This window comes from Aquila chrysaetos, chromosome Z, assembly GCF_900496995.4.
Source record: "Aquila chrysaetos chrysaetos chromosome Z, bAquChr1.4, whole genome shotgun sequence".
Taxonomy (NCBI): Eukaryota; Metazoa; Chordata; class Aves; order Accipitriformes; family Accipitridae; genus Aquila; species Aquila chrysaetos.
The window spans coordinates 37,240,085-37,252,011 of NC_044030.1; the positions used below are offsets into that span (position 1 = coordinate 37,240,085).

The 11,927-nt window shown below is 36.9% G+C and overlaps 1 protein-coding gene across 4 annotated transcripts in view; it reads left to right on the forward strand.

Moving 5' to 3' along the window:
- Positions 1 to 11,702, forward strand: part of CDC42SE2 (CDC42 small effector 2) — an 87,210-nt gene extending 75,508 nt beyond the window's left edge. For 3 of the 4 annotated variants that reach the window (XM_030005633.2, XM_030005634.2, XM_030005637.2), the window contains 3 exons: positions 4,232 to 4,333; positions 8,761 to 8,878; positions 9,320 to 11,702. In XM_030005633.2, the coding sequence (XP_029861493.1) occupies positions 4,232 to 4,333; positions 8,761 to 8,859 (201 nt within the window). In that variant the 3' untranslated portion in view covers positions 8,860 to 8,878; positions 9,320 to 11,702. Of the gene's footprint in view, positions 1 to 4,231; positions 4,334 to 8,760; positions 8,879 to 9,319 lie in introns of those variants that run through there. The other variant, XM_041120647.1, reaches the window with a different exon arrangement.
- The last annotated feature ends 225 nt before the right edge of the window (positions 11,703 to 11,927 follow it).

The window sequence follows — 11,927 nt, forward strand, 5'->3', positions numbered from 1 at the left end:
AGGGTTGAAATAACTTCTGTGTGATGCAACTGTTGGTGGCTTTCTGAATTCTAATCTTGTACTTCGAAAGAGATGCTCCCTGTGTGGGTGCAAAGCATCACTCGCAGATTAAGAATAGAAGAGACATCAATTCCTTACTTCATTACTATGGTAACTGAAATGTGATCCAGTTTCATTGCATCTAGTATATGTTCAAAGCAAAGCTTCTGAGATGGGTCCTCAGACTGCTTCCATTCCTCTCAAACATTTAACACACAAACCCGCATCTCTTCTGCTTAGAGACTATTTATTCTTTTTGTGGTGTAAAGATTACCTGGTAAGTACTTTGCAATTGAAATTCTACAGACTTTTGTCAAGGGAACAAACTGAGTAAAGTCATTAAATGATGACATGTCATATTCCACTTCCAGGATCCCTTTACGGGTCTTCTCCTCTCATCTCACTTCCATTGTGCTCCTTGCCACCCCTTCCCCCCTTAGTAAAGGGGGAAGTGCCTTGGGACAAGGCAAGGGAGGGAAAAAAAGTAAAATACTACAACTCAGATTTGAGACCTTTTTTTGCCCATTGATACCAAATGTTTCAGGAACTTGACCCAAACTAACAAGAAAGATAACAGACAAGTTAGCTAATCATGTGAGCTTTCTTCTACTTCCCACCTGCTAAGAAAACATCCACAAGAAACACAGATACAGGACATAGGGTCTCATTGAGTTAGGCTGCCGATGTTGGGAAATATATGTGTTCCGTCAGAAACATGTTTCAAACAAACCTTTAGAAGATAACAAATATTCAGGTGCGTGTATGTTGAAGTCCTTTGCACTAGCATCATGAACATGCAGTTGTATTACAGATCATCTCTATAGTCAGATCTCATTACTACAATGGTTAGTGGTGTATATATATTCTAAGGCTAATTATTTATGATATGTTATCAAGTGGAGTTTGGGGCATGGGTGAAGGCTAGCGGAAATTAATTTTCTCTGGGCTCTGTCAGCTCAGGCATATGACTTGTGCCTTTCCATACTTGTTCCTAGTGCAAGTGATACACAGAGGAAATAAGCATAACTATACAATTCATTTCTCCTTAAGTAAGAGATGAATGTGCTGCTTCTCAGCTTCTTTCAAATTAAATATACTAAATTTACTGAAGAATCAATCTGTGTGTTAATTCTTATTGTTTATAGAACAATGGTATTGCATGTATTCTTACAGGCACAGGGCCTCAGAAAATACCACTTCACAATAAAGTCCTGGCCAAGCTAATGTTTATGGTGTCCTCTGTAAAAGCTTTATTATAACCTTTCCAGGCATACTCCCCTACTCCTGTATCCTGTGTTACATTCCTCAAAAAGAGGTGACTTTTTTACAGCGCTCCCCATGTGCCTTCATCCATGCTAATTCGTCATTTTGGTTCTGTCTGAGGCTGTGTCTGTGGAAATGGCACATCCTAGTAAGAGCAGCTATGCAGTACAGCAGAACAGTTGGTGTTGGGGAACCATGATGTGCATTAGATGTCTCTTTTGTGGTCTGCTTCAGACTGGCTCACCTGGTCCATTGGCCTCAAATGTTTATTAGCAATGGGAGTGTATCAGCTAGTCTTCCAGTTCAGCTTCACCCAAAAGAAGTCTAATTTGTACACTCCAAGATTACTCTGAAATTAAAACTGAAGCATGGTAAATGGGGATTGGCAATGTTGCTTCAAAAGCATGCTCATGATCTAAGCTAAAACACCAATATAAATGCAAACTGAGTTCTCCTGCAGCAAAAAAAAACAAAAAAAAAGTTTTATTTGCTTTCAGAGTGAACTACTTTGTGGTCTTAATATAGCAGAGCATTTAAGTACTCTTCCACTGCTTCAGGGAGATCATGTCAGTGGGCATATGCCAGGGTGTAACTGGCTGATGACCTCTGATAAGAAACTCTCTTAAGATAAACAGGGTTTGAAGGCAATTCACTTCAACTAGTGGTTACCGGTTGACTAGCTGACGATTAGCAGAGAATTACCCACGAGCACTCAATTCTGTTACTGGCATGCCAGTGATCTTAGCAACAAGAAAAGGAGGAGAATAAGTTGAGTTGCCCAAATTGCCCAAAGAAAGAGTTTGGTTATTTGCAGAATAAAGAAACAAAAAATTCTGAAAGCTTTGAGATTGTCTAAATTTTCTCTGCATCAAAACCCTGCATTTCAAAACTGTACTAAAACTAAGAAATCATGGATGTATTGTTTTGACACATAAATTACTCTGATTCTGGCTGTTACTTTTTAAAAGGGGGAGAGAGGCAATGACTGTAGAACTGAAACAATTTTAAGTGTTTTAATTGGAGCAGTGTGTTTCATACAGTTCTCTAGAGCTTCTTTCTGTGTCAGTCACAGCATATTACAATACTATATTATGTAAATACAGCAACATGCATTTAAAATAATCATTATGCCGGGTGGAGATGCTCCTCAGCCTGAACATGTCAGATGAGCAGTTCTCATCCACTGGAAGCATAAACCTGGTGTGGGGTCTCTCCCCCCAAGTTAGTCACGTATGCTTTACTAGCTGATAGCATATATAACTTAAGAAATCATTTTCTGTATATATAAGTGAGCTTGACTTCCAAATTTAAATATTAATGCATTGGTGGGACATGGTAATAGATTCTGTTGTGGCTATTTATGGTCCTGTGAACTCTACTAATTTCCTGTTTCCTGTAATTGAGATATCTCAGTTAATTTCCATAAACGTTTTCTCTGTGAAAGCCCTCAAACAACATGAAGATGTTTTTATAGCTATGATTATTTTATTTGGTTGATCTTGTCAAATTTGTTGGGAGTAGAGAATTTACTAATAGTTTTGGCATAGATTGGGTCATTTTGTTTTGCTCTTTCTATGGGAGTGTTTTATGTGTTTCTCCTTATCCTAGCTATTAATATGATGCAGTAAGGTACTGAAACCTACTGAAATCTGAGTTTAGTAATAGGGAAAAGGTACATGAAAGGATTAAATGTGTTTTGCACTTCCTGGCCAAACCCCGCGATATATTCTCATAGTTGTGGGTTCTGATTCATAAAGATTTAATCTGTAGCTGCGTTTCAATAGCAGCTAGTTCACTTGTGAGGCATGTACCTTCGTGTCTTGAGTCTGGGTGGTCTTACGATCTCGTTCCAGATTAGAAATGGAGATCCCTTTAAAAATGAGACTGAGTGGACTTTAAGATGATGTGAAGCTTTTAACTGAGCTTAAGTAGTTTTTTAGCTATTACACTGTATTTTTTATGACACACCTTAAATTGAGATATTCATACTGTGCTTCATGGCTATTGGGTTTTTTCAAATACAGGATACTGGCATATGGTGACTGCACACTGCATGATTTGCTCTGTGTAAGCTCCTTGGCTCTGGCCTAAGAAATGAGGATAGGATTTTCTTGTTTTATTCCTTTAGATGCAATGCTTAGCTGGAGGCAGGCAACCAAAGCAGCTTTAATTAGATGAAGTCCTTACTGCCTCCAATTTTTCATTTGCGTGTTATTACATTAATAAAATATGAAGCTGTGACTCTGAAAAAGGGGAGGCAGAGGTTAAGCAATTCTTGTCTTCTGTCTCATGGCACAGGAATAGAGTCCCTAATCTGGCACCTTGCCTTGCTACAAACACACAGACTGGAAGTTATCTGAGTATACAGGGTTCAGTAAAGATATGTCTGCGACTAACCCTGATCAAACTCAAGGCATTGTTCTGAACATCACCATGAAGTATATTACAAATAGTGACATAAGTTCCCACAGCATGTAAATCAGAAATCCTGTAAGTTAGTGGTTTCATACACTATACTAAAGATCTTTGATCATTAATTCTTGGTTTGAGTGACTAAATCTAAAATTTTATCTGCCACATATTAAATTTAAATATAAATATAGGCAGAAGTTACTGTATGAAACGTTCCAAGTATTGCTAAATAAACCATGGAACATAGTAAGGTTATTTACAAGAGTTTTGTTGGCGTAAATGCTAGGAGGGGTATCAGTGCTGGTCTAATGATCTGCTATAGATCCTCCAAGTAAAAACAAATGACAGTATTACCGATGTCTTGGTTAACCTGGGAATTTGGACTCTGCTTTTTGACTCTATGAAAATATCTTACAGTGTATGAAATACTCTATGGACAGTTAAATTTGACATTTATGACACACGTTGTTTTTGCCTTTTGAATGACTCTCAGATGGTTTCTTTACCTTCCTTTCAGAAAAGACGACGGCGAATTGACCGAAGCATGATTGGGGAGCCAACAAACTTTGTTCACACAGCTCATGTAGGATCAGGAGACCTATTCAGTGGAATGAATTCGGTAAGCATAAGCAGATGAATGTTTCATCTTAGAATACAGGAACACTGTATATGTATATGGTGGCTGAAGCAATGAGGCTTTCAACTATAAGAAAGAATCTCTATAAAACTGAAGAACAACCTGCTAGCGTCTTAATTCCAAGTCCTAAACACTTGCATTCAAGGTTATGGAATACCATTTTTAAGATTCCTGTATTTATTGACAATTCATAGTAGATGCTGTATATATTGTACAGGCTATGTCTAGAATACTTTTTAAAAAATCATACTGATGGCATGTATGAACTAAAATAGAGGTATATTACTAGAGTATTTTAGAGAAAGCTTTAAAAAGTGTTTTAAGCAATTTTAAATATAGTTCATGTAAAACTCTAACTTAACTTGGTTTATAGTGCACACAAATATTTTTGGTGTCCTTGTTGATGTTTTTCTATACTCTGTAGCCCTATTTGCACTGTGAATTATTTCCAGAGCAAGTAACGATGTCACAAGGTTTCGTAGCTTCCTGTAGGTGATAGGAGCAATAAAGATTTTTATCTCTCTGAAAGTGAAAAACAGAGACTAAGATGGATACTGAAAATCAGCTTATTATTTCTTTTGCACAGCTTTGTATTTATGTGAAATGTCAATCTCTTTTTAAGGTTAGTAATATGCAATCTAGAAAAGGATTGTATGTAGGTGATGATGAAAAATACTTCTTGACAAAGGAGAAGAAAGAGTTCTGTCAGAGGTATCTGAATAGAGAGCAGAGCTGTAAAGGAAAGAGATGGTTTTAATGTAGGCAAGTGAGGTCATCTGTAGTTTCAACTAGTTTACAGCTTATTGAGATCAGACAAAAACTTTTGTAACTCCATATGTATTGGGGAACAGCAAAGCTAGAAAATCAGATGTGACAAACAGTATACTACATTTTCCCAGAAACAACATAATGGATTGGAATTGATTTGTACTAAAACATCTGTAAGCAAGTTAAATGGACAAACACAGCTTCAACTTGATAAAATTCAGTTAAAACTAATTACTTACTTAATGCAGTGTATTACATTAATATTCAAAGCCTTTATAAAATGAAGTAATAAAGTGAGCAGTTTTCTTTTTTTTTTAAAGCATGGCTTTTTGGTTTTTAAATGTTTGTTGTCCCTCTTGTGAGAACCTTCCTCTTTCTCACAGCTGAGCTGCCTCGTGTGAGGTTTGTGGTGACTGGTTGAAGCTTTGCTCTTTCACCTCAGACTTCCCCCCTCACCTTTGCCTTGCATAATATCCAATTCACCTGCAGACAGTAGGCAATCATTATTGTCTCTCTACATAGACTTTTTAATTTTGAATGCTCATAACTGGCTATCTCTTTCCCTCACTTTTTTCGTGTGGGTAACGTGCTGCATCAGTGGCCAGAGTGATTTTTCTGATCCCAGATAGAAACGATCGGTATGCAAAAAGTAATCCTTTTTGTCCTTCTCTCTCTTCAGAAGCACAAATCTCTACTTTTTCACACTGCTTATTTTCCTGCCTCTTCTGTGGTAACTTACTGTGCTAATATTGCATCCAGTCTCTTTGTCCATTCTTAGCAGTGTAAATTCCAAGATTATGGTGTTAACCTCCACATGTTTTTCTGCTGATTAATTTCTTTTAAAGTATGGACATTATACTCCTTCATGAACCTCCTTGTGCCTTCTCTTGTCTGAATACCTTAGGAGGACCTCCTGCAATTTCATTAGCTTTTCCCATATAAATTTGGTTCTTCGCCCACTATCTGCTCTGTGCCTTTTTTCATCAGCATTGTTCTTTATTACATGTCCTTATGATTCTGAGTACAGTAGTTTTCTGACTACTGAAATACTTTGCTTTTTTTTTTTGCCTTCTCTGTAGGGTGCCTTGCTCCTTTGTCAAAGGTACGCTTAAACAGTAGGAGTCCCCTGTGCACTGTTTCTTTCTCATTCCCATTGCTTTCTTATTTTACCTTCATATTCCATGGTGAAATCTCTCACTTTCTTCTTCTGCTTCATATTCCTCAGTTTAGTCTTTGATTTCATGTATTCCATCCTTTTCTTAGTTTTCCCTTGTTTTCTTTGTTGAGGACCATCTGTGCTATTTCCTAATTCTAAAAGGGAGGGAAAGAAAAGGAAAGAAGGAAATTAATGAGATAGATAAGCAGCACAACAGATTGTGTGATCTTTAATTGGTGCAAACCTCTTCCACTTCCAAAATCTTTAAATCCCTATCCTACCTAAATTACACATAAGAGGGAAGACCCTTGCTGTTATATATCATCAAAGGAAGGCAATAGCATATTTGAGAAAGAAAAAATAATTGCATTTCATGGTGCTTGTTCTTGTAGCTCAGACTGCCTCAAAAGGAGGATGCTTCAGAAAGAATACCAACTTATAAGCCTACAATAGTTAGACCTGCTTTTTTCTCAGTGTTTTTAACGTTGTATGTCTCCTGTATAAGTTTTCATATACAAAATAGCCACTGAACTGTTAATGTAGTCAAGTTTAATTTGCTGCATTCTATTTGCTTTAGGTGTAACAGGCTCTGCATTTTAGACTGATATACTTCCTTACCCACTAACACAAACGTCTATACACGTGACTGAAGTACCAAAGAAATTATTCTAACCTTTAGAAAAAGTAATCATAAAAATTTACACTTTAGCCTTGCAATTTGTGTTGATTTGCTGTTCTCCAAAATTTTAAAATCATATAAGCAAGTTGTCAGGCTGGAAGGTGATATGGCCTGGAGATGGTTTTCTAGCTCTTTTTCACTAGAGACAGGGTTCATTCAGATTAAATTAATACCATCCTCAAGTCATTCTTGTGAATACATTTACTTGTATATTAATTAATTTTCTGCGGAAAAAAAAGATTAAATTCAAACTCCTTTTGTTCCAATGAGCAACAGAAGATGCTTGATGAAGATGACAACCAGCTTGGTGAAATGGGAAAGTTCTTAAACATCACCCCATGAATGTGGTTTGCACTTCTCCACACTTTCTTACTGAGTTTGTAGTCGCTGATGTCAGACCCACTAGAGTATTGGCTCTGAAGAAAAATGTGAATATAACTGCTTTTCTGCAGCTGTATCACTTGTTTGAGCAATGCACCAAGGTAGAAAATGGTTTTACATTGCGCTGCTTGAATACGTAAAAATCAGATCTTTTGCATAGCACTGCAATATGCAATACTGTTGAAGACGAAGATCCCAAAACAGGCTCCTTTTTTGACATTGGTTTGAGAAACAGTATGTAAAAAGAATTGTGCTTATTCATTTTGTGTGTGTGCATGTGTTTTGCTTTGCTGTGGAAAAGAATATACTTGTTTCGTCTTTGTAGACAGGGAAAAAGTCATGCATGCTACTTGGAAGTATTTCTCCAGTGCTGTTTCAATACAGCTTTCTAGTGATGTTTTGAGGTCTCTATGAAGGAGCATACATGTCATAATTGCAAGTGGTGCCCTGCAGGCATAGACTTTCTGCAAGTTCAATTTCAGAAGCTGTAGCCTTGAAGGAATATGTTATTTTGTGCTCGTTGTGTACTTGTTATGTACACTCTGGGGTGCAGAGAGAAAAAGGCCAAACCTTTAAGGTTGGAGTTGGCTTCCTGCAGGCACTTGGAGATGATTATTTTGACTCATGCTACACAAGTAGGAAAGAACTATGGTTTCCCTTCCTTTTTGTTGATAAAGGCAAGGAAAGCCGTAGAGGGATGTGCATGTCTTTGTGGGTGGGGGGGGGGTCTTTATGTATTTATTTGCATCAGGCTAAAAATATCTTCAAATAAGCTGTTTTCAGGGAAGTTGATAGATTGAGTATGATTTAAACAGTAAAAGCCCTGCCATTTAAAGGACTAGTAGCAATTAAGGAAAGCAGTGTATGCTGTTACGTAACTAGATAAATAAAAAACCTTCCACAAACCAAAAGCTCCTTTTTGGTTTAGAAAGTCCTTTTTTCATTATCTGAAGTTAGCCACACAGTGCAGATACTATCCAGATATTTTATAAGTTGTCTATTATATTTTTACTGTAATGGCGTCAACTTCTCTGGTTTATCATACTTGGAAAAGAACATTTTCCATATAACAAATTATAGCTTGTCAGATGGAGTAGAGTTGGATACCAGTAAGAGATTTGATTAATTTTTTTTGAGTAATCAAGTGGGTCAGTGAAAGCCTAAATCAGTTTTCTTTGGGAGAGAGGAAAAACTTCTGCCTCAGCATCAGTTCTTCCGCCTCTCCTGCTGAGCTGCCTGCAGAAGTGAAAATTCCAGGAAGCCTACGCTGCACATGTCCTCATGCAAAAGTAATGTAGCTTTAATGGTAAAGTAGCACTTGAAAACCAAACCTAAACAAGAAATAAAATTGGAAGCAAGAAGACGCCATAGCTCACTAACTGCCTTTCTTTTTTTTCTCTGCTGCCCTTTCCCTTCTGTCTCCAGGTCAGCTCAATTCAGAACCAAATGCAGTCTAAGGGAGGCTATGGAGGTGGCATGTCTGCAAATGTTCAGATGCAGCTTGTAGATACAAAAGCAGGATAACCTTGGGGAAACCTTTCCAGTAAGTATTGCACTCTGCTTTTTAGGCACCTTTAGAGCTGTAGGAAGAACAATCATACTGCTTCATAATTAGCTCCCTATAAATTGCTGTGTTTTTACGATGCCCAATTTTAAAATGCACTTCTGAGTAAAAAATTCAGTACAATGTAAGCATGTTAATTTTTTTACACAATGAACAAGAGATTGTCCTGACTGCATCAGTCTGTCCATAAGCCTGTTTTATACCTAAGATGATATTGTAGGCAAATCTTTGCAAGTGAAGTTAGTTGTATAACAAATTTCAAAAGAATTTTGTGGTATGATTAGGGTACGATTTTTGCAACAGTTCCATCCATTTAATGATAATATGTATGGTGTTAAATCAATGAATAGCAAAGTTACAGTAGGAAAATGGTTATTCAGAATGTTCAAAATTCAGTTTAATGTGTTTTCTGTCTTCCAGGTTTATGTGAGTTCCTGTATCTTCTTTCCTGTGTCCCCTCTTTTGCCTTGGTGACTGCTTTCTGTGCTCATGACAAGAGAAGTGATGGCTCATTGTTCACCCTTTGTGATTGCTCCAGTGAAACATTGCTGTTCTGCTCTGATGATGCCATTTATCAGATTGGTCCGACTGTGCCTTTCAGTGGCATGCACACATTGGCCTCTACCAGTATCACAGACATAGAGCTGTTTAGGATTGTTTTTAGCTTTTTGTTTGTTTGAAGGTAAATCAAAGCACCAACCTTAGCTTCCCTCATCCTTCAGAAATACTAATGTGCAACGTTCTGTTGCTTTTTAGTCTTTAAATCTTTTCTCCACTCAAGTAACTTAGAAATAAGTTTCCATTAATGTCTTCAATCATCTATTGTTCATACCCATTTTTGAAAGGTCTGGGACCTGCAAGCACAGATTATTATTTCATACAAAATCAGCAGAGTAGATGACCGCATGCATTGTGAGGTTGCTTCATATGGTGGCCCGCTTGGTGCTAGGAGTAAAAAAAAAAAATTGCTTACTGCAGACTGGTGAAAAATTTTGCTGTGGCACCAAGTCATGCCTGTTTCTGAAAAAGGACTTGTAACTTAGCTGCTTCAGAGTTATGCCTTTATTTTAGTTTTTATCCAACTGGTCTTGAGATAATAAAGAGAGAGCTTGCATTCATGAGGCATTTGTTGTAAATGTTCAGTATATTTATTTTGAAAGAGCTGACCTTGAGACTGTAAACCAGTGTAGTACCGTATCTAAGTGTTGTGGAAGCGCTTTAATCTATTTAAAGAAGAAAAGCATCATGTTTGGCTGCTTCTTTTTCTTTCTACAGTGTTTCTTAATTTTAGGCTGTATGGTCACTTCCAGTAGCGGCATGTCAGACTGCCTGCAATATTAGCTGAAAAGTTTAGTAGACCTCTCTAAGTAGTTGGCAGTTTCTGTGTACTAAATATTTAGGGGCCATGGAAGTTGCTACGAGCAACATAATCTGGCAGAACAGATGCCAATGAAAACAACACACAGGGTGACTTTTTACTAAGTCAGTAAAATGCCTTTTGCTCAGGTTCCAAAGCATGTTTCTTTCACATGTTGTGAAATTGTATTTTAATATTGCACTGTTTTCAGATTATCTCTGTAAATGGTCCTTTTTTTTCCTCTTTAGTGGTGGTTTGAGAGAAGTCAATGATTTTAGTCCTGGTTGAGTTAAATTTTTATGTGGGGAAAAAAAACCATCCAAGCAAACAAGGCATAACTGAGCCTAGTCAGATCCATTTTTATACGTAAACACACATGTTCGTAAATATAGATTGCTGTCATAAATGATTCCTTATTCTTTTTCCATCCTTTCCCTGATTTCACATTGCAGTAGCTGTCAGGTTGATTTAATCATGTATGAACCTACCTACTCTTCTCTCTCAGTTCGCAAACAACACACAAAATACAGGGCCATCGACGTAGTTTGCCTTCCCTAAGTTGTATTCCAGTGGTAGGTGTCAATTAGCTGGTTGAATAGTTCGAGTTAGGTTGGATAGTCTTCACTGATAAAGGTACTGATTGGTGACGACAGAAGATCAAGATATTCAATTGTCTGGGTGCATAAACACATGGCAGTGCAGTGGTATTTTTTTTTTAGGTGTCAACAATTCTAATGCCACTTTATCAATGAGTCTTAAATATACTATGATTACAAAAGTATTTGAACTTTGTCATTGGTAATAGGTTTGGTAAGCAAATTTAAGCCACTATCTTGCACTTGTCAAAATGTTTTCAGCTCAATAGCCAGGAAAAAAAAAATTGACATATTTTTATAACAGACATACTTTTTTTGTACATTGTGTTCATTCTTGAATAAAGTCAGTTCAGTGTTGGCTTGTAGATATTAAAAGGAAAGTATTGACTTTGATTCAATAAATGTTTTCTTTCAGTTGGTGGCCTACCCTTTTTCTTTTTCATAAGTTATGTTTGCATTAGAAAAACACTTGCAGCCTACAGACAAATTTGTGGTGAAAATTCTCTGAAGAGTAACCTATTAGTGTCAATAACTAATTTGCAGACTTGAGCTTTTTTCATGCCACTTGACCCTTTTGTTGCCAAGTGGATTAAACCACAATTTTATTGGAAGTTTTGTTGCATTGATTTAGTGTGTATACCATGGGCTTCTGCAAGGATCTTCAAGGGAAGGTTCCTTAAAAAATACATTGGAAACCTTTATATACAGGATTTCTTTCCTTTTGACTGCAACTGGTATGTGTGTAACTTTCTTGATTGCGATGCAGATTACTGTGGTGATCAGTAGAAGACTTAATTGTACAACTAATCATCCTAATATGCACAACTGCATTAAATATACCTGCAAGGCACGATATTGTCTACTCTGTATTTGGCTCAATTTTTATATTTGACATTCCCAAAGTTAATTCCTTAAGCACTAATTTACTACTTTAAACTTCATGGTAAATTGTTTTCAAGACTGATAATGAATTCTTTAGTTCATGGCAAGCTCTTGAAATTGCCAGTTGAGGAAAAGACATAGTTCTAAAGGGAAAGAAAGATCAAGATAAAGTCATGAGTTACTAATCAACTAG